The sequence below is a fragment of the Papilio polytes genome, unplaced genomic scaffold (genome assembly GCF_000836215.1).
Source record: "Papilio polytes unplaced genomic scaffold, Ppol_1.0 DF824047.1, whole genome shotgun sequence".
NCBI classification, from domain to species: domain Eukaryota; kingdom Metazoa; phylum Arthropoda; class Insecta; order Lepidoptera; family Papilionidae; genus Papilio; species Papilio polytes.
Genome location: NW_013525157.1, coordinates 7,011,307 through 7,033,900, shown reverse-complemented (window position 1 = coordinate 7,033,900; position 22,594 = coordinate 7,011,307). Strand labels below are relative to the sequence as shown.

Sequence of the window (22,594 nt, the reverse complement as noted above, 5' to 3'; positions counted from 1 at the left end):
GCTACTCGCTGGCGCAGCTGGAGCCCTGCCTGCGCGAGCTGGCGCGCACGCACGCGCACGCGCAGCACCAGCCCTACAGAGCTATACCAGACAAGTATAAGAGCAACAAGTAAGTCAAATGTTACAGAAGATAGTGTGTGCATTGTACAATTCATTCATTTTACTAGCCATTATACTCCATACTAATATTATGAATGAAGATGGATGGATAAATGTTTGTTAGAGTTTGTAGTCTAAACTGTTGAACGGATCTCGATGAATTTGAAATAGATGTAGAGGATAGTCTGGAAGAACACATAGGATAATCGGTTTGTTTTTTTTAATTCCACTCGGATAAAGTCGCAAGTAAAAGCTAGTTTTAAATTTTTTTAACCTTTGGCCATTTTCATATGTAAATTTACCCAACATTCTAAGATGAAGAAAAATATCATGATGCAATCTGCACATATCTGTAAAAAAAAAAACAAGATTTGTATAGTCTTGCATTAGGCCTCCGTAGTCGACTATGCCATAGCTATTCCTTAGTGTAGGCTCCGAGCCTCTCATTGAAGAAATGTAGTAAACTGATGTAAATTTATTACAATATAGATTCGACGCCGTGTCGACGATAGAAGCGAAGCCCTTGTTCCCCGTCGGTAAGTACCAGCCCGCGGCCGCCGCGCCGCGCCCCGCCGCAGACAGCGCCGCGCGCAGCTAGTGCCCGCTACACCTACACCTACACCTACACCTACATACATAGCTCATACACGTCTCATACATGCATCTCATACATCTCACACACACACTTGAACCGCATTTTACATTAAGTTTACGAAAGTACATTATTATTTTGTAGGATTTTTTAAAAAGCAAATGCAAATATTGTCATTTAGATATATTATTAATTGTATTTTTAATGTTAACTGTGACCTCGGCATTTATGTGTATTTAGTTAAAACAATTTCATTCCTCAGATATTCAATATACTTGTAATAAAATTTAATATACAATTTAATTTTAATATCGAATATAAGACTGTTTCGTCATTTAGAATTCAAAATAAATATAAAAAGGAGGATTATACTCATATTCAAGATTCAATTAAATAAAAAGAGGTAAGTAAAAACATAATAATGAATTTAAAAGCATTTGCAAAAAGATGTAACGGACAGAAAGATTTAATTGAAACGCATTTTTAGACAATTAGAATGATATTTTGTGCGAGTTTAGTTATTGTAATATTAACTGTTTCCTTTGGAAATAAAATACTATTTTTGTGTATGTGTATATTTATAAGTAAATTTTAAGTTGTGGACTGTTATATTGTGGCCAATTTCAATTAAATGTTTCAGATTTACAGTTTTCAACTATTTTGACTAGTTTAGGTTTTCAAGAATTGTTTTTAACACTTATAGATATGTATTTCCAAATATTGTGTTCATTTAATTAATGTGAAATAGCTTAACATCTTGACTCAGAAGTTTATCCGACTAATTGATATATTTTAGTATAGTTTCTGTAATTTTATTCCGAAGACCAAGACATGTATGTGATATGTTTAATAACTAAATTTATATATGTGCAAGAAACAATGACCATAAATTAAATGCACTCTATTTCTATAGTATTGTTTTGTATTCTGAAATCTGTGTGTAATCTGTTAGCGAGGTGCAACTTTGGTGCAAGCCTTTTCTGATGCCCGATTAATGTCAATTTTTGTTAGTAAATTATTATTTTTGAGATATAAGGTACGTTTTTAATGTTAATAATTAGTTTTAATGTAATTTAATATAATCGATATTTTTCTCCGATTTGCTAATGGAGGGTAAGTACGAATACCTTTTTTGGTGAATAAAGTATTTAAAAATTGATACGTTTTTTTATTTCACCCAATTGAGAATATGCATGTATTTTTAAACGATTCAACTTGTTATAAGTAAACCAGAAAATGAAGATTGGCATAAAAATTAGTAAGCTAAAAAGTAAAATAAAACGGGAGTGTTATGACTTCAAACGACATTGATTGGTTCTTAGAGTTATGAATATTCAAAAAGTGATTAAACCTACCAATAACTTTGGAAAAGCCAAAACATTGCGAGGATACTTGAAAAAATACAGCTGTTAATGATAACGATACTAAATTATATTTGATTAAAAAAACTTTATGGCATGTATGTATTTATAGCAATAAATTATGCAAAAAAATGTTCGTCCGATTAGGCGTCATATGAATATTACCTATTCAACCACATTTTGTAAAATTCCTATTTTTTCAAGATGAATTTCTAGAAGAGTGAATGATTAAACATACGATATTTTTTATTTCATAGCTCTACACGTGCCTATCCTTTATTGTACAGACAGCGTGAAAGCGGCCAGGTGCGCGCGTATGACGGTTACATATGGCTTCCTTTCGCATAACTCCTGTTTAATCATGTAAATATGATCCTTATGTCGTGCGTGTTATAGTTGTTTATTTAGCTAGACGCTGTAAGGAAGAGATGTGTTAGACTAGCCGGTGTGGAATCTATTTGGAGAGTGTCCGCGACCCGCCCCAGAATGCCGGCCGCTGCGCTGCGTTATATGGAATTAAGGTAAATAAAATCAACTTCTGACGTTTTGTGATTTGTATATTTCTTATAAGAAAATAGTTCTCTCTTTTTATAATTGAATCGTTTGACGTGCGAGGTTTTCTATCTATTTGTACTGTAATGTCGGTGGGCCGTTGGCTAGGACGCGGGCTTCTCTTGCGTGTACACGTTGCCTACGAGTCCTTTCTTCGTTGTATCCGTACCTGAAATTAAACAAAATCTTATGAACTTTTATATTATTTTTAAAAAATATACTTTACAAATCTTGCATGCCAATTAGAATAAACACTAAGATATCACAAGGTATTCAATGAAATACGACTACGACAAAGTTCTATTCCCAGAGGAACTATTTTTGCCGCCATTCAGTAGTGTTCAAATATGCGTTTTACTCTTGGCGTAGAACTAATGAAATAACAGACATACCGTCTAAAAAAGCGCAAACACAAACGGTTTAAAAGCTTCTATTGTGAATTTCTGTGAATGCAATACTAATTTCTATTACTCTAAGGATATACGTATGTAACGGTATGTAAAGTTCTGATCCCAAGATGGAATTCTAATTAGAAACTCTGCTGACCCTAAAAGGTTTCAATATAATTCTTGTGTTATATAAATGTTGCACAAAGCAAGCCTGTCATTATTTGCGACACAAAAAATTCTAAACGCGTTAAGCCAATGCTAATTGCGGTTTGCAACCGCATTTGAATTTACGGCTTGCGCGCGCGCACGCGGAATTTTAAATGGTCACCAGCTGCCGATATACTGTTGCCAGCTATTAAATTGCGGAAATTAAAATTCCCTTATAACTTTTATAGGTGGCGTATTAAAATTCACACTCTTATATTTCGAATACCTTAATAAAAATGATTTTTTTTTTATCGCAGTACTTTATGAGTTTTAGTTAATATTTTTCTTGTGTAGGAGGCGCTTAACCTACTAAATCGTTTACGATTCCAATAGAGAGGAATTTACGATGTTTAAAAAGATCTGTATTCAATAAAATTTCACGATCACAGCTTTTTGGCATAACATTAATAAGCCAATATTTTATGAGTATACCACACTATTTAAAGTTTCGAAATCGACTTCTGTTAAGAGCATTTTTTTTAAACAATAAATACACGTCGAGGGCAGATCTAAGATCTAATTTCTCATTTTCTTGGCATCCCAATTTTTTAAGTAGGACTTGAAATTCAAGCAAACAACACAAATAACTTGATGTTTTACCCAACGCAAATATTTTATTTCGACTGGGAAATGAATTCAGCTTCAGTTATAACTAAGTTACGATCTTAACAGCTTAATATTTGGCAGAGAAACGTGCGAATCTATTTCGGATATCAATAAAACGTGTGTTTAATTGACGTGGTGCAGTGTTTATAAACAGGCGCTAGTGTGCCGCGGCGACGAGCGGAACTATTTTAGCGAGTTTTCCAGGAAGTGCCATAACCAAACAAACCACATTTACTATTTTCATATTTAACCTTCAAGCGCTCGCCAATTCTCCGTTAAGTCTGGTGTGCGAGACGGGTCTTTTCAAAATACCTATGCACCCGTAAAATGTGTGTGTATTTGTATAAGATAATATTGAGACTATTGCCAGTTCAAAAAATGCGACAAACTTAAACATTATTTTAACATTAGCGTAACTGTAATAAAACTTTCAGATAAATCATATTCAAATTAGTATGAATTGAGATTAAAAATATTCCCGTATCTAGTCAAAGTTTGCCAACATTCCTTGGAACACTGTATCTCGTCATCTCATCAACTTTCTTTTTAAAAATACAATCGAAAACCGACCCTATTACCTACCGTTAGGCGTAGCATAGATAATTACCGAGATGTTTACTATTTTATATGTCAAAAAATTACCTATAATTATTTAGCACCAATAAAATGTTTATATTCACATCAGACTTGCATGCAGAAGTTTATTTAATTGTATTGTTTGGCATTGGGCATATCCAGTGTTGGCAGTCGGGGTCGTCGCGTAAACACAATAAATCATCCGGCGAGAGCGACAAGGGCCGAGCCTAATTGGAAGACATACTAACGTACGCTGCTTATGATTGGCTTTAAGGGCCATAAAGCTCGTTGCGAAAGCACTCATTCGATTAATGACTTTCATTCATCTGGTATGATTTAAATGATAAAAAAATGACAACATAGCAACTTGATTCTAAGTATTTCATAAAAAAAGTATCGTTAATATATAAATACTAATGTTTTATATAAATTACTAGCTGTTCCCGTGCGGCTTCATCCGCATGAAATTATGAAAATTTTATTTTATTGTTGACAACCTTGTTTCCTGGATGTTGACAGCATCTTATGGTCTCTTTCCTACATTAGGTTTTTTGTCCAAACTATTGACCATCTAAGTTAAATGGCGTGAAAATATATAGCCTAAAGCGTGACGTTAGTGTAGGGCTTTTTATTAAAATAAGAATTATTCAAAAATATGCTGTAATTACTGACATCTTAGGTAACAAAGAAGTGTGTGTTTACGCTTTATTATAATAGTATAGATATAGATAAACAAGTTATTACAATAAAGGCGCGGTAATGGTAGGGCCTGCTTGCGGCCGGTTCCTAATAAGTCAGTTTCCTCGCGTCACGATGAATGATGATCATGTCACGACCGACGCCGTTGTTTTGTTTGCCCTTCAACTAAGAATAATCCTACCACAAGTTCATGTATTGATGAATATATTTTAAACATGTTTTAGATATTAAAAGAAGAACTTAAAAGAACAAGAAGAAGATATTAAAAGAGAAAGAAAGACTTTAGTATGATTAGTTGTCTATGAATAGGAAGAAACTAGTCTTATATGCTTGAAAATGAAAATGAAAAAATGATTTATTTAAATCCAACAATCATGTATACATGGAGTAGTAAAATACAGTTTATGGATACAGCAGATTTTTTTATTTTTTTATTGATTTTATTGATTCTTAAACTAGTGCATAGCACTAGTTATTAGTATAAGCACTAGTTTAAGAATAGCCGCAATAAAAGCGGTTACCCGTCCTGCAGTCGTGTAATTTAACACAAACTACACGACCATTTAAGCTTTACGATGGACCCATAACTTTGACTTTACGACATTAAATATAGCAAGAATGTCGTGTTTAACACGTACTATATAAAAATATCTACATTTCTTTACGCCTTAATTAGATATCATGGGCATATTATTTAAACGAGTAGAGGCTTCCAATGCTAAGGTGTCAAATCCAAATAGTAAAAATCAGCATGACCTTACCATTGCAATCAACTAAGGGGTTTCAACTATTATGCCTTAGGGACAATTGATAATTGTGCGACGTGATAAATCTGCTTTTTGGGCATCCGTCCCTAATGTCACGCTTGGCCTCTCCGCCCTCCCCTAGCGATGCTTACTTAAAAGAAACCGTAATCGCATATTTTATGCAACGAAATTTTCAAGCAGTAGCTTTTCATAATCAATTGTGTTCTAAAACCTCACCACAGTTTATTGAAATGTCTAGGCAACAGAGTTCAATATACTATAATCTATGCAGAATGGTTTGTCCACGAGTTTTATTCCAGAGATCTCGGTAGCGAGCGGGCAGCGGGCGTCTACCTTCAGACCACAGATAGCCGAGATAGCGACGTACGTGTTCTGCGAGCCAACAGGTTCCACTACGATGTACTCGCTTATTATGGTAGAAGTAACCATGCTTATTTTATTGATTTTTAACGAGATGTTTATTCGTACGAATATATTTTTATTACGTACACAGGAACGGAAAATAGATTTGAATTTCAGAATAATTCCCTATCTATAAAAGTTTACTTTACTGGCGGAAAACTTCCTTTTACTGAGTGTAAAAAAAACTCTTAAAAACTAGCTTTTTTTAAACAATTACAGGACATTTTTTCTTTTGACGACACTAAAAACAGGGTAATAACAAACATATACTTTTGAAAATTAAGTATTTTATGTAAATATTCGTTAACAATACGTGTGGGCAAGCAACAATTACCGCCAATGGTTCCGCCGCGCGCATGCCAAGTGGCCCGCCATAAACTCCGCAACTTCCGGAGCCCCCAAAGGAAAGGAAATTCACTACAAAATTTGCAATTCAGCACACGATCGAGATAGAGCGCACTCCGGCGTTTCTCACCACATTCGTGTATTGTTTGTTGTGAAATGCTAATGTTTTTTTTAACAGACAGACAGTGTGGGTGGCTCAGCCTAACAAAGTTAATTTATTGCATCAAAGATGACATATAAAATGTAGTTTTAAGTTAGTTGTAAGTGATTTTCATACTTTACATAACTTTTTGATGACTACAAATAGGTCTGGGTGGAACTTCGCATATCGGGGATTCTTTGAAATGTTTTTCGGGCGTGTTAATGAGTTGTTCGTTATACTCGTCAGTTATTTTTACTCCAGAGTCGTGAACGGGGAACATTCGACGTGAATAACAACACGCCTTCAAAGAACGCCGCGTGATGTAAAGAAATAATGGGATTGTTTGAAGCAAAAACACTGATAATGCGTAGTGTGAATGAGCTTAAACTGTAAACAATAACCGCTCGTGTTAAATATTCTTTTGTTTTCTTTTTGTTTTAAAGTGTTAACATTGTGACGGCTTTGATTTGTGGACTTAGCAACATATTTACGCATTATTTTGTGTATTTGAAACATGAGGTTTACATTAAATACAAATAGAAACATAGTGACGTGAATAAAACGGGTGAAAGCACGAAAATTCACATGAAAATATTTGTACAGGGTCGCCTTATTTCCAACTAACTCTTTGAATGTATACTTCTGTGAGTGTTGTGCTTTATGTTTACAAACAAATTGTATTTGTAAACCCAGCGTGGGCGCCTCTGTTCAGATGCAAATTGTTTTTTTATAAACATTGTAGCTATGCAGAGGTTCGTACGTCATCGGGGCCGCTTACGTTTTATGATATGTCAATAAATCAATCAGCGGTGAGCTTGTATCGACGGTCTATTATCGACAAACATCGGGAAGGGATGCTTTCGGATCGTTTCCTGGCAGACGAGAAATGGGGCCGGTCGTGACTCGTGACGCATGTTTTCACCTCTCTACATCCGTTCATATTTATAAAACGGGGATTTTTTTACGTATCCCTTTAATTAAAACTAGACAGTCGAAACATGTTGCTTCCTTTACTTTCTTTGAATCGTTTAGGGACGGAACTAAATTATAAGGAATTTATTTCCCGTGTATTAAATAGTTTTAAACGTAGACCATTCATAAAAAGCCTTAATGGCTCTATAAAACTGTTAATATATTTTATTTCAGTTAAAAACAAATGAATTGTTTGTTTTTTTTTTTCATTTATGAAACAGAGTTCTTTTATAAATTAGGTTATATGTGTTGATAAATACAATTTAAAACACGCAATACCCTTTCTATAAATACTTGAATCAATTGAACTGAAAGATAAAAAAAATCATGAGCTCATTTCAATTTATTTGAAAGCAACACTCATATATTTAAATTCGATTAGTTCCATTAGATATGTTTACGTTACAGGAAAGGATAAATCGTATAAATTATATGTAAAATTTGGCAGCGCATAGACAGCGATAAGTTTTCTTTTAGACGGTGGTTTAAAAATACTCTTGGTTTTAGCGGATACAAGTATTTCAGCATTAGACGCGCAGACGCTCAGCAAAAACATAATTGCGCACGACTCGTTTCTTTTATATCGCTAATATATTTTTCAGATGATTGGTCTGGTATCCAGTCATTAATCTTTATAATAGAACATTGGAATTAGTTATTTTTTACATTATTTGCGACATAATTTGTAGGTTAACTTTTGTATTATTTTCGCTATTTTTATCTGTGCGATTTGTCCGTAGTGGAATTAGTATTTAAAAACGTATGAAAAACATTATAAATCGAGACCGTAATGATTAATTATAAACAAGATATTCGGCAAAGTAAACCGGGTCAACAAACGAGTTATTATACTAAATCAGGACAACCGGGAGAACGTGGTACGACAACTGAATAAATCAAAAATGATTAAAAATATAATATGATTTAAGGACACTATCTCCGTTCCTCTTCAGCAAAGGGACTTATATTGACGGCTGAATATTGAAACGAAACTTAAATATGTAACAATCTGCAATAACATGAAAGTTTCCATCATCTTCGTCCTTACCCTACTCCCGTATGATCGGCGCGACAGGTTTTTGTCCTCCACATAACTCTATCATACGTCATCTCAGTCATCACTCCCTTTCTAGGTCTACCTCTACCGGTGTACCCTTCCACACTCATAACATTTTCCTTGTAATATGCGATTCATTCCTCCTCATGCCCATACCATGCTACAAAGTTTTAACGTCTGAAAAACATTGTTTAAGATTTGTTTTAGTATCCTAAATTCTCAGATTTCGTGAAGAATAATGTTGACCTTCTATATGTAAAAGTCAAGTTTTATCCACCGTAACTATCGGCTCGTAACAAGATGGCATACCTCATAGATACGTAAGCAAGAGTCAACGCAATAGTAATAGGAGTTCATCAACCGTTTAAATAGTGTAACCGATGAGTTTATTTATTATAAATTGTTGTCAAAAAATCAGTGTGAGCAGGAAGTTATAGGCTTCCTCGGCGGCGGGCGGCGGGCAAATGAAACCTCGAGAGCGGAAGTAGCCGGGGACAAGCTTGCATTACAAATGACGCCGTAATGGACGCACGTGCGTAAGGGTGCGTTTACACTGCGCCCTGCACAGGCTCCTATTAACTATCTTTGAATAATACTAATAAGTCATCAATATGTAAATAGGTTAGTTTCTACGCTATATGCGTTTAATATTATGTTAGAATTTTGTACTTTGTAAAGGCCATTTTTTTAGCTACAGCTCTATACGGAATTTAAAAAAGGATTTTTTAATTGTTTCACATCGAGATTTATTAGGTAAAAAAATACCATAAAGATAATCTCAATCTAGAAGTCTAAAACGGTGCATCATACCTAGTTAATTATCAATGAGCGCTTGAATAAGTATGCATTTGTTACGGATGCGAGAGTCCGGGTCAATTCTCCTAAAAGTGAATTGATTCTGTAATCGATTTGCTACGCATTATCTGCACATCGGGGACGGGAATGTTATTTTAAGATATCGGTGCATTTCTCTCGACTTCCTACTAAACTGTATGACGGACGCACTAAACAGAATTTCGATATAAATTTTACATAGAATATTTTCCGCATGTATTATACGAGTACGTTATAATTCAATCTGAAATATAATTTCGAAACGAACAAACAGTGTTTGTTTATAGGTATAATTTTTTTTAGATAGATTGTCCTTTCATCAACAGCTATACTAATTTAACATGAAAAAATCTGCTCATTTTCATAGTGTTAGTGTGTATGAGAGTTTATTTAATTTATTTGACTTGGAATTGGTTTCAGGTTATCTTTTAAAAACAAGGAGGTTACATCGTACTTTTTGACGCATTTTTGCATTTATCGCTTGAATAGATTAACGTAGTGCTTAATGGAAAAAATCTTTTTTTTTCTTTTAGATGAAGTCACGAAAAAACATCAAAATTCATTTCACAGATTATAACTCCTGTCGACAGAAAGACTACAGAGTACTAAACCAAATATGGTTTTGTAATATTTTTATTGTTTATTCATTTACTATGTACATTACGTGACAAGATTTAATAGATACTTGCAGCAGCTGAGCTATGACAATTCTGATTGAAATTTTACCCACGATTTATTTAAGTCCCATTCTTGGCAACAATAAAAGTCTTATTAAAGAAACATATTGTTACCTAGAGTTAACACGTGGCTATATTTAGGTTTAAGTATGTATAATAAACAACTGAACTCTAACCTATATCTGGCTATGACACCTATATTTTTAATTTTCTTTAATTGAATTTAAACATTTCAAATGTTTCCAGTGTTAGTTTTGGTAATCTACACTAAGGGACTTAATCATTAAGCGATTCTAAATACGGTTAGTGTGCTCAAGACAAGAAAAATCTCATCGGATTTTTTTTTACTAACAGACGGCGGTTTTCTCAAGATAGATGTGAGGAAGTTGATTGTATTATCTGGTCCCAGTTAGGAGCAGCAGTGACCTTGCGCATGTCCTTTGGTATCGGGCGCGTTGGAACATACCGTATAAGTTAATCCGACCACTTACATGGCTAAATGATGACCATTCATTAAGTGGGTGAAGGTTACTTTGTACATATTTTAACCGTCTTCCCAAAAGAAGGAGGTACTCAATTCGTCTGTATGTTTTTTTTTGTGCTACGGCATATCTCCGCCCCTGGTGGACCGATTTTGAAAATCCTTTTTTTATCCGGAATGTAGTGCATACAAGTGTGTCCCGTTTTTTGTTTAATATTTGGAGTCAGTATACGGCGTAGTTATTATATTTAAGTTGTACTAATCGTATTTTTATCGAAGGGGAAAAAATCAATAACAAGCATTGGTAATTTTTGAAGTCGAAATCCACTTTGTTTTTAAGCTGTAAACTGATAAAACTTAACTTTAAATATTTCTCTAAATACTTTTTAAAGAAAACCGTAAATTAAAGTTTGAATGTAGATTATCTTATTTCTATTTCTGTCTGATAGTGTCTTGTTTATTAATATATGATGTATAAAACATCAGGAACATGATGTCTGGGTAAGTGCGCAGTGCGAATATATCCCAGGCTTGGGCTTGAAAACACCTGGCGTATTGCCAGGGTAAGGAACCTCGCTCCACAACATTCACGTATTACTCCTATATTGCAGTTAATATTCCTTTTTAAGTTCTTCGTAATCTCTTACTTTCTACCAATACAAACATAAAACAATTCGTTAGAGATGTAGAACAGAAAGTTTTTTTTTAAATATCACATGCAGTAGTACTATTGAGTTAAATTTGTTATACTATTATTATAATGTATGTTTGGGAATAATTCAAAAACTTTTGGGCCGATTTAAAAAATTCTTGCACCATTAACAATCTACATAATAACCACTGAGTAACATAGGCTGTGTTTTTAACTTTTTTTATACCACGAGGACGAAGTCGCGAGCAACATCTGATATGGTAAGACGCTATACTCATATGATTTGTATGAATGTTTTATGGTCTTACCTAAAAGTGCGTCTTTGGCGACGTTTATATTGCAGTATATGTGGTCCGCGGGCAGCGCCGGCTCTACCGGGCTCTCCCCCGCTTCCATTAGCTTCAGCTTTGCTGACAAGTCTTGCACATCTGCAAACAAATGTACATTGAAATTACAAGACAGAAGTACAGTCAAGGAATTTAATTTCATTCCCCTAAGAACTAACGTAAAATTAAACGCATCTGATTTTTCTGAAATCTCTACTTTTGATCGTAGATGTTTTATGGGCAAATATTAACTATCGATACGGAAAACTCAAAATAATATTTAGTTAATATAAAAGTTTGGCAACTATCCTGCAGCCAAGGTTAACATTAAATTTAATTTCTATAACATTTACTGGACTATGCGAAAAGGGTCGTCTCCAATGCATTTATTAATAACAAGAAAAGAAAGATAAGAGTATACAAAAACGTGGCAATGACCTCAAACAATACTCACCGCGATATAATCAGGCCAATATATTTAGGACATATTGATAAATTAACTTCATATGTTGTAGAGCAGATGTTATTGTTATACCTATTATAAAGGTACTAGCTTTCGCCCGCGATTCCGCCCGCGCGGCATAAAAAAACAAAAGTAAATAGGCTATGTGTTCTTCCAAACTATCCTCTACAGCTATGCCAAATTTCATCGAGATCCCTTCAGGCTTTTAGGCTATAAACTCTAACAAACATCCATCTATCCATCTAAACTTTCACATTTATAATATTAGTAAGAGTAAGATTGGAGTAAATAAATTGGATAGTGTCTTGCGATGACATTATTACACTAAAATTTAATATAATTATCCAGCATTATTCAAAAGCTTATGAATACAATAGTTACATCAATGTAAACCAAATATTAAAATAAAACGTTTTAATTACGAAGGCTATTGCCTAACAAAACAACTGGCTTCACTAATTAAAATTATTAAACAAACAAAAGTTACCTGTGCCTCGTGTAGTTTACCTCTAATCTGTTTAACAATGCTATTCAAATTTGGTGTGAGCGAATACAAAATAAAACCGTTAACTATTGTTAGGCCGTGGTCGAGGCGGGTCAGAATTAGTAGCGCACATGTACAAACAGACCGGCATTGTTTACGTGAACCGACGCGCCGGCGCAGCTCGCCCGGAGTCGCCAACCTACATTAGGATAGTTTCACATGAGGGCGGAAAAGAACAACAAAACAGTACTACTATCGGCGCTTGCCTTACTCGTATATGTTATTGTATTCTCCGTTTTGACCGTCGCGATGTTGTGTTAACAGTGTGTTTAAACACACGATTGCTATTGCACTACTGCTCTGCTTTACTGCATAGCCCTCGTGTAAAACTAACATTCGTTTCATCAATTCAATATGCATGCTTCGTGTTATACTTCCAAAACTTTCCAAAAAGGATTAGCATTCTTTAAGCTATAATTTAAAAACAAAGTGAGTCAAATAAGATACGGCATTTATTTTGGTTTCGACATATAAAACTGAATTATTACATTCCGTCCCACCTTCAGATGGATATTTTTATTTTCAGCCTGTATTAAAAAGTTCGTATCAAAGAGTGGAAGTTTCTTAATTTCATTCAGAAGTTTTCTCAACGACGACGAAGTCCTCATTAAAACCCATTAACTTGTTTCAGAACTTTATTGAGATGAGCGAAGACTCTTTTATGTTATTTATAGAAAAAAGTTTATGTAACAATCATAGAAGACATCTAGTAGACATTACAAAAATTTTAAACTGTTTCTTTAAAAAAAAAACTGTTCATTGCACAAATTATTGTAATTTAATCGCAAACTTGTAATATTAAAAAGTGAAAAAGCTTTGTTCTTCTAAAGACGTAAGCTAGGCCCGTATGAGACCTAGTAAATTTATTATTATCCTATATTATTTTCTTTTAAGTACCTAAAAACTTGTTTAGACATTTCAATAGTTTGACCTTAAGTCTGAATTCTCCGTTAAAATCAACAGTTTGTGAAACTTTCCAGAATCGAGAATATCAACACTTAATTTGTTGTTGCCTTGTTATGGTAACCCTGAATATGTTTAGAAAGATTTTCTGAAAAACGTTTTTCGCCTGCGATTTGTTTTCAACGAACGTTAACAGGTTATGTAAACAGTCTCGACTGTGAAATGTTTTCTGCTCTATATAATCAAGGCGATGAACTCACCGCTTCCAAGTAATAATCGTCTGGAATATTTTTACACAGAATTCTGTCTATGCCGCTAATAAAAATGAAACAATTTTTAATGTACAACAAATGAGAATATGCAATTTATACGACAGTTTACTGTTAAAGAATTAATTGATGATAATCGAACCGTTAACTTGTGATGCACTCTATTGTACGTTGGTTACTAATCAATCAGTCTACTTTATAACGGTCAATGAATCTAGTTTAGCGTAGAGAATGGACACAGCAAATAGATGTCACCTTGAACGACGAACTATTGACCTGACAGCTACAATAGATGCTGGCTTGGGATTTCAATTGCGAATACGCCAATGGACTACAGAAATTATTGCTAACACGCTACCACGTAAGTAGATACGAACCAAAGCAAATGTATTGCGAACAATGTAAATTAAAATGGATTGCAGTTTGTTCTAAGACTAGCTGGAAATAATGAAGTTCGCTGAAACAAAGTTCATGATATGTGTATCAAAATTGTATGTTTAGCTTTAGGCTGGCTGTAGACGTTTAATTACTGATTTAATTTTATTCATATGTTGATTGACTTTATACTCGAATGTTGATATGGAGTCGAGACGTAAACCAAACACAATTACGTTGTAAAAATTGGCTATGCTCCATCGAACCGTGTACTGGCCATTTATGTGGGCGTAGATACATTAAGAGGTTGGAAACTGCTGAATTTACGATACATCCAAATACGTTTAATCGAAGTGTTAGTATTTTTAAAGCAACGATAAAAGTAACGACCAAAAAGCACGGCTATTATACAGTTTTGTAGAACATTTTACTAAAAATAATATGTATTTGCACATACTATTGCATAAGACTTTTTTCTATACGATTTGGAATAGGAAAATTCAACTAAATAGACTGGTTAGGTATCAGTATATTCTTAAAATAGATAATAAATGGAGACAAATATCAATTGTTAGTTGTACAATAGTGAGTTATATATTCAGAACGTTTGATTAGGCGACCTCCACGGATTGTGTACGTTAATGCGTGTAGGTAGGGCACGACTCCACACAACTGACACGTAACTTGAATAACAACTACACGACTAACGATTATCCCATCTACCTACCAAGGAGCACATTTACATCATTGTTGGAGACATCCAACGTGATATATTTATGAAGCAACTTTTGAACTGAAATTATATGTATGTATTTTATATATACCAACAGTTTTCTCAACATTAAGTGACCTACAGTTTATACTTTTATATTTAATGCAATGGAAACCCACAGTTATCTAGTGTAGTTACAAACGATGCTATCGTTAGTACAAGTTCTAGTATTACGTGACAAGAATAGTGAAGATTGGATTTACATTAAAAGAATGCGGTACTATAATTAAAATTCAGAATAAATGTACTGCAAAGTGGATACATTTTTGCAAGAATGTTTTCTCTACATTACACTAGGAATTTATTTATTTATTTATTTTTTTTAAGTCTTGAGATTGAATGTGGATGGCTACAAAGGAAGAGGAAGACCGAAGAAAGTATGGATGGATTGTGTGAAGGAAGATATGCTTAAGAAAGGAGTGGATTCAGATATGACGGCTGATAGAGATGTATGGAAGAGCAGCACATACTGTGCCGACCCTTCATAAGGGATAAGGGCAAGTGGATGATGACACTAGGAATTTATTTTAAAATGCAAAGATGATAATACTAGTAATACTAGTTTTACACAACGAGATCAAACCTGCATGATAATATCGAAAGATGCATATTTATTCATAATATTGTTAATTTACGTTCTTTACTTATCTGTTTAATTTAGTAGCGTGCACAGCCAATTATCTAATAATTTTACACTTTCACGCTGTTGTTATGGAAATTATAATGAGCCTACAAAGCTTATAGACATCGCTAGTCTGTCTTCAGTCGGCTTATATGAGGTGTTGTCGTCTTCTACAATGACCATTACTGAAAACAAATATCAAAATAGATATAAAACTTGACTAACCAGACTTGAGCGCTTGCTTGAGAACCTTCCACTGCCTGGCGTGGTACAGCGACAGTACGAGTACCACGGCAAAGAACACCACACAGCCACTCACTGCGAGCGTCAAAGTGGACGTTTGCACGTCCCATTCTATCACATCGTCACTTTTATCCGTCACTTCACCGCTATAGTCTGAATACTCGTAGTACTCATAATCACTGGACTGTTCACTGTGATGACTATCGTTCTTCCTGCGCGGGCGGACGTTGAAGGGGAAGATGCGGACCTCGTAGAGTGGCTGGCAGACGGTGTCGCGGTGCACCTCGCAAGGGTACTTGACGGCGAGGCGGGCGGGGTCGCAGCGCGTGCAGGGCAGGCAGGCGCCGCGCCGCCGGTGCCACCAGTTGCGCCCGCGCTCGCATGGCCCCGACCCGGCCCCCGCCTGCGCCGCCGCGCTGCACAGCGCCACTGCAGCAACCAGCAGGCACGCACGGATGTCTCCTCGCATCACCTGCTGCAATAGGAGGCCCAATTTCAGAACCTTTCCCGTTTCACCCTTTCTTATGAGGAAAGGATTGAATAGGAATGTGGATTTGACGGTGGAGGAGACGCATAGGAAGAGGAAACATCATCTTTATGTCTTCTCCTCCGTCGACTTAGGGTAAGCAACGCTTCTGCAATTGCGTGTGTCCATAGGCAGCGGTTGCTTCTCCTTTCTGGCGGATTAGGTGGCCGAATGCTCTTTTGCCTCCTTATTCGATAAACAAAACCTAATATTAGAGGCCACTTCAATGTTGATCATTACTCACAACTATGAATCCATTGTCCAAACCGTTAGACGATTGAAACGATGGCACCCTATCAGTGTAAGCCATTTTTTTAGTCTTGCATATAATCTGTTGTCCGATTATTAGTGTAATAGTTCCATGAACGAGGACGACCCTATTAATAGGCAATTTACATGATAAAATGACAACTTCGCAGGGTATCCTTATATTTGTAGAGACCTACAATAAATTCTGGTTAGCTACTTATTTAACTTAAGTTACTTTTTTCCAATTTGTACAATATGGGCCGGAAATGAGACCGAATCTAACTGGAACTTATCAATTTGTGTTTAAAATAGTACGTATAGTACGTTCGCAGTTACCTGCGTACCGTACGTATCAGGAATTAATCATATTTTAAACAAATAGTTTATTGCTGAGACACCAGGGTTCCCTGGCCAACAAGAAGTTCAAGAGTCATTATTGAAACATAGTTTATTATTCAAATTAGCAGCTTTTTTTTGGGCTAATCGATAGACGATTCATAGAAGTTTTGGATACGTAAAATATGTTTTGTAGGTAGAACTTATAAATATGAATTTCGATGGAAATCCAACTGTTGAATTAGAATTACATAACAACATTTTTTATTACCTTAATGCTTAACTTCATTAATGTTCTCTAAGTATTCACAAAGGACCACATCTCAATAATTATTGGAAGAACTTTCACTAATTTCACATTATTCATGAGATAATGTTTCTCAAAGAAGTTTACACTCATGTAACGAAATCCATGTAGGTAGTCGTTGTATCTGATGATAAATCCTTGATCAAATATGAAAGCACGTAAACAAATCTATGTTTTTTCTGTATCGACGGAAGAACGAAAAAACGAGCTACTCGAATGCACTTTCGACACGGTATACGTCCGTTTGGCGTCTGCGTCTGCCGTCTGGCGCGAACACGACCCGTGGCCCGGCGCGGCGTTGGCGGGCGACGGGCGACGGGCGTCGCGACTCCCTTCCCTCATCCATTTTACGAAATATAAACGATCAGGCGCACCGGAACGTGAACGTTACAAACTCTCCTCGGTGTAATCTGGGAATTGAGAAAGTATTACGGAGAAAAATTAGCTCAGGTTTTATTTAAAAAAAAAAAGCACTACCCGCGAAAATTAATGTCATTGTTGCTATAGTTGTAGCTAAAGTAAATCAACCACAAAACAAAAAAACTAAAGTTTAATTTAAAACTAACATTTAGGTACTTGAATCCATTTCATAAAATATGATTTTTATGTCATTGGGACCTTAATTTAAAAAAATCATCAGGTATAAAAAAACATACAGGTATAATAGATGTTATAGATCGAGCTAAAAAAGAAACGGACAATTTTCTACTGCTTCTTTCTTAATTTCGCGCCAAAATTACAGCGCCATCTGTTTTGCGAAGCTAGACGTTTAAAACTGTCAAATGTAACATTTCATTAAGTTTACTATTTATGTTTACATAATTATTATGTTTTAGACACTAATTAAGCTTTGGAAACATTTTTCAATTAAAAGTTATTTTTTAGTTTTGTTGAAAACCATTGAAAACTACGAACGCAAAGTACGAATTATTTTTTATAACCTGTCAATCTTAATTTTCAAATGTCATTGTCAAATTGTCATCTTGATTTTTAAATAATATTTTATTCTGCTGTACTGTGTTTGTGAGATAAAGCATAATTTAGTTAATCCTCAATGGAATATAATTATACTTTTATTTTAGACTCTATATATATTTGATGAAGTTGATTTGCGTAATTAATTATTTAGGTCGCAGCAATGAGTACAGTCGAGCGCAGAGCCCGAAGGACTACCGAGAACGATGTCCAAGGTGAAATTCAAGATCCCCATGTTTCTACTACGGTCGACCGACCATGTCAGACAAAGTCAAGAATAAGATTCTTAGAAACCGAGTACACACGATTGCCTTATCGTCCTCTCCCAAGTACCTATTTCCATAATTTTACTTCCTTACTTGTTCCTTCCTCGCTACACCTTGTTAGTGTGTTACTGACTTTATCAAAACCGTACCTCACTATTGTATTTTTAAATTAAAATACTAATGTAATAATTGTTTTTTCAGATACTTCTTATCCTATAAATAGCACAAATACAAGTGACTTATCTACATCTAAGGCTTTAATAATTGTAGCCATAATATTTGGTACATCACTTTTAACTTTAGGAATACTTTATAGGCAATTTCCACAGTTGGAAGCGTAAGTAATGAAAACAATGATTTCCTTTAAATTCATAGACATGTAGTAGAAATATGACAGTATGTTTCTTACAGCTTCCCATAATCTCTGACCTAGATTTTTTTATCTAATATGAATGACGAAAGCTAGTAATATGTATCTTTAAACTATATTTTATCATTACAGAAGTGAAAAGCAGTATTTAAAGTTACCATGGGACTTAGAAGATGCGAAGAATTTGGGTTTAGTTTTAGACCGATATAAGGACAAGTATTTCCATGAAGTATTGTTCGGTGTATTTCTAGTATATATTTTGTATCCTTTTTATATAAATGTAAAATAACTTTAAATGGTAGTTGTTGAAAGATGACAACCCTCTTTAAAAGATTTTTATTTTTAACATGTGAAAATATTTGCATTGTTTTTTTATAAGTCACAAATAATAATTCACCTTAACCAAAAATTCAGCTTGCAAACATTTGCAATACCAGGTTCTATTTTTCTTAGTATTCTTTCAGGGTTTTTGTTTCCATTTTATTTAGCTTTATTATTAGTTTGCTGTTGTTCAGCCATTGGTGCCAGTTTGTGTTTCTTCCTTTCGAACCTGCTTGGGAAGAAAGTTGTGAGGAAGTTTTTCCCAGATAGGGCCGCTCAGTGGTCAAAAGCTGTGTCAAAACATAGTAATAATTTACTCAATTATATAATATTTTTGAGAGTAACACCATTTTTACCAAATTGGTTCATAAATATGTCCGCACCTGTGATTGGTGTGCCATTATTTCCATTTGCTCTGGGAACTTTCATTGGTATGTACTATCAAATTGTTTTAATTAATATAGGTTAAATTCCTTTTGTTATAGCATTTAATTAGCCAACTGTGAATAAATTTCGTTTATACCGGTATAAAAAAAAACCTTACCATATTGCAGAAAGATATATAATAACACTGCTTACATTAGAAAATGACATCGAAGTGAAAGCAATTTCTCGTTTCTAAAGAGAAGCATAATTTTATTCTTTCCCTTCTCACTCTAAAGAAAACAATGTGATGGGAAAGGAAGAAGTTAGGTTCTTGGGCTCGTGATTGAGACTCTAAGAAGTAATTTTGGTATGACAATTTATAATAATTCCGTTTTATTTTAGGTGTTGCACCACCATCGTTTGTTGCCATACAAGCGGGCCAAACTCTTCATACATTGACTTCAACAAGTGATGCATGGTCATGGACCTCAGTGGCTGTGCTCACAATCTTTGCTTTCATGTCACTGATACCAGTGGCACTTAAACATAAATTAAAACATAAATTCGAATGAACATTTATAGCAAATTTATTTATTTCAATTAAATAATTTATCTTAGCCCAATAAAATGTTTTATACATTCCAAATATGTGTTTCAATCATGACTTACTTCAGCAATATGATCCAACATGTGCAATAAATGTAGTATTATCGTTTGATTGTTGAACTATTGGTCTCCAGTACCACCAATTATACCATACTGAAAAAAACATTTATTTTATGGTAAACTCTATGAAAATTTTTTATGCATATTCAACACACATGTGCCCTACTTGTATAATGTTACAATAGCCCAGAAGAAATGTAATATTAAATGCAGTTATTTTTAGAAACGTTTTTTATATAATATTGCTATATTTCTCTATAGTAGTAGTGTTCTAGACTGTTCGTTATCTGTTCTAAATTCAAGATATATTGTGCACTTATTAAAATTGAAGCTACATACATAAATCAGATTCCTTTAAATCAACCTTCAATGATTTACATTGATGTTTGCATTCCTCGGCAGGGTTCAAAGTCACCGTTCTCATTCCACTCAGAGATAATAAGAAAGCAAAGTTACATTCTGTATCAGGTATTCTAAATGAGGTCTGACTTGAATCAATTATGATGTATCTTTCTGTGCTTTGACCAAATTTTGGTACTACTTTTGACCTCGGTATTATTTGTCTTAAGATTCTTGCTATATTTATATTATTTATTTTCCTGCAAAACAGAACTTTATTTTTTTAAAGGTATTAAAAACTTTTAAACAAATCAAAAGATACATTAGTCTATTTAGTACTAGTTTTTTTGTTTTTAATATAATGTAAAATTACCATATATACAAGTTGCTGGCTTCTTCTTGAATTAAAACTTGTGATGGTGATATATAGAGGTGATTGTTCATTAGAATTTTAGATGACTCTTTGTCAAAGGTATCTCTATTTCTTAAATATAAATCTCTCAGTACATTCAAATTAACTTCTGGTTGATCACTCTGAAATATAAAAAGGATGATCTCAAGTAAGTGCTGGTATAAGTTTTACTAATATTATAAATGCGAAAGTTTCGATTGATGGATGGATGTTTGTAGCCTAAACGGCTGAACCTATCTTAATTAAATTTTGCATAGATGTAGGGTATGGTGTGGAAGAACACAGGCTACTTTGTTTTTTTTTTAAATTGCACGAGAACGGAGTCGCGGGCGAAAGCTAGTTGATAACTAATTCTAACTACTGACTTGTAAGTGTAAATAATGTTTTTTGTGTTGACATTTAGTATTCCCTAAAATAACAAGATGCTAAAGAACATTTTTAATACATAAATTTTTACTACACTTTTAATTTTGATCTTTATAAGTCAAAGTTTAATCTAAAGCAAACCACAAATCAACCAATAACATTGACTTAGAAAACACTAGAAAATCGTTAGTTTTAAAAAGTATAAGTAAATAAATCAGTAGCTTGTTAAATTGTGTAGATGGCAGTTAATATATTTTTACCTTATAAATAAAAGGTGCTGAATTCTGTTGATGTACAGGCTGAGGGTCAAACACTTTGTGAACATTACCAACTGTACTGCACGGCCAGCAATCCATGTCTACTACCGTGAAAAAAGGGTTCTGCACCAAGCAAGGCTCCTGGTATAATTCTGAAAATTTTAATATTTATGTATAAATTTTCTAAAATAAATTATTTAATATAGAAATATCTTATAATAAAACAAACCTGTTAATGCAGGAAACAGTGAAATAAAAGGTATAGACATTTTCCTAATCAGCCTTAATCCAGGATAAATTAATTCTTGTAAGTTGCATATGACATTGTTATAAATATATTTAAAAGAACAAGCAGTAAGGATAAGTAATACAAGCATTAACAGTAATTTTCTCTTCTTCACATAAATTTTACTGCGGTTCTTATTTTGTATTTCATTTCTATTAACTGACTCTAAAGACTCCAAGTAAAGTTTTTTAAATTCCTCATCATTAATGCCGTGTTCAGCACATTCCTTTTTTAGTTCTTGGACCAATTTAGAATATTCCTTGAAGCTTTTATTCATTCTTAATTAGATTATGTAAAATTAGAAGAATTCCATAAATTAAATACTTTGAAATATGAACTATTTCTCGCAAAATAAAAATATTCACGTCACAACAAATAAATGTCAAAATCAAAAGTATGTCAACGTCAAAGTCAAAAGAAAATTGAGTTGCCAGTTGCCTAAAGAAAATCTGTTTTTTTTAAGTTGTTCTTAATTTAAAATAGTTAATTAAATTAAACTGCAGAAGAATAATCTTTGAACTAGATCAAAATCCTTTTTGTATAAACAGTATGTTTAAATAAATACAAAATGTTATCAAGCGAAGATACTTACGATGTCGAAATGTCGGGGAGGTAGGTCTTCTTT

At 34.0% G+C, this 22,594-nt stretch overlaps 3 protein-coding genes across 8 annotated transcripts in view; 2 read left to right on the top strand and 1 right to left on the bottom strand.

The window, feature by feature from the left end:
• The window catches only part of LOC106100387 (cyclin-A2), a 5,335-nt gene extending 3,485 nt beyond the window's left edge, over positions 1–1,850 (top strand). The window contains exons 6-7 of the mRNA XM_013279215.1: positions 2–109; positions 589–1,850. Coding sequence (XP_013134669.1) covers positions 2–109; positions 589–697 — 217 coding nt within the window. The 3' untranslated portion in view covers positions 698–1,850. The remainder of the gene's footprint in view (position 1; positions 110–588) is intronic.
• A 741-nt stretch (positions 1,851–2,591) lies between these two features.
• LOC106100735 lies at positions 2,592–22,343 on the bottom strand. 5 transcript variants are annotated; one of them, XM_013279742.1, is made up of 6 exons: positions 21,913–22,343; positions 21,687–21,835; positions 21,022–21,182; positions 20,649–20,908; positions 20,313–20,402; positions 16,314–16,402 (listed from the first exon to the last, which is right to left on the bottom strand). In XM_013279742.1, the coding sequence occupies exons 1-5, from the start codon at positions 22,244–22,246 to the stop codon at positions 20,314–20,316; spliced, it is 993 nt and encodes a 330-aa protein (XP_013135196.1). In that variant the 5' UTR covers positions 22,247–22,343; the 3' UTR covers positions 16,314–16,402; position 20,313. The 5 variants fall into 5 exon arrangements, with proteins under 5 accessions (XP_013135198.1, XP_013135199.1, XP_013135196.1 ...); XM_013279743.1 differs by lacking the exon at positions 16,314–16,402 and adding an exon at positions 17,525–17,755; XM_013279744.1 differs by lacking the exons at positions 21,022–21,182; positions 21,687–21,835; positions 21,913–22,343 and adding exons at positions 2,592–2,773; positions 11,719–11,838 and having other exon boundaries at positions 15,910–16,402; positions 20,649–20,739.
• LOC106100737 (transmembrane protein 41 homolog) lies at positions 18,315–20,283 on the top strand. 2 transcript variants are annotated; one of them, XM_013279747.1, is made up of 5 exons: positions 18,315–18,535; positions 18,788–18,923; positions 19,089–19,217; positions 19,371–19,708; positions 20,046–20,283. In XM_013279747.1, the coding sequence occupies exons 1-5, from the start codon at positions 18,484–18,486 to the stop codon at positions 20,213–20,215; spliced, it is 825 nt and encodes a 274-aa protein (XP_013135201.1). In that variant the 5' UTR covers positions 18,315–18,483; the 3' UTR covers positions 20,216–20,283. The 2 variants fall into 2 exon arrangements, with proteins under 2 accessions (XP_013135201.1, XP_013135200.1); XM_013279746.1 differs by having other exon boundaries at positions 18,315–18,649.
• Positions 22,344–22,594: the final 251 nt, after the last annotated feature.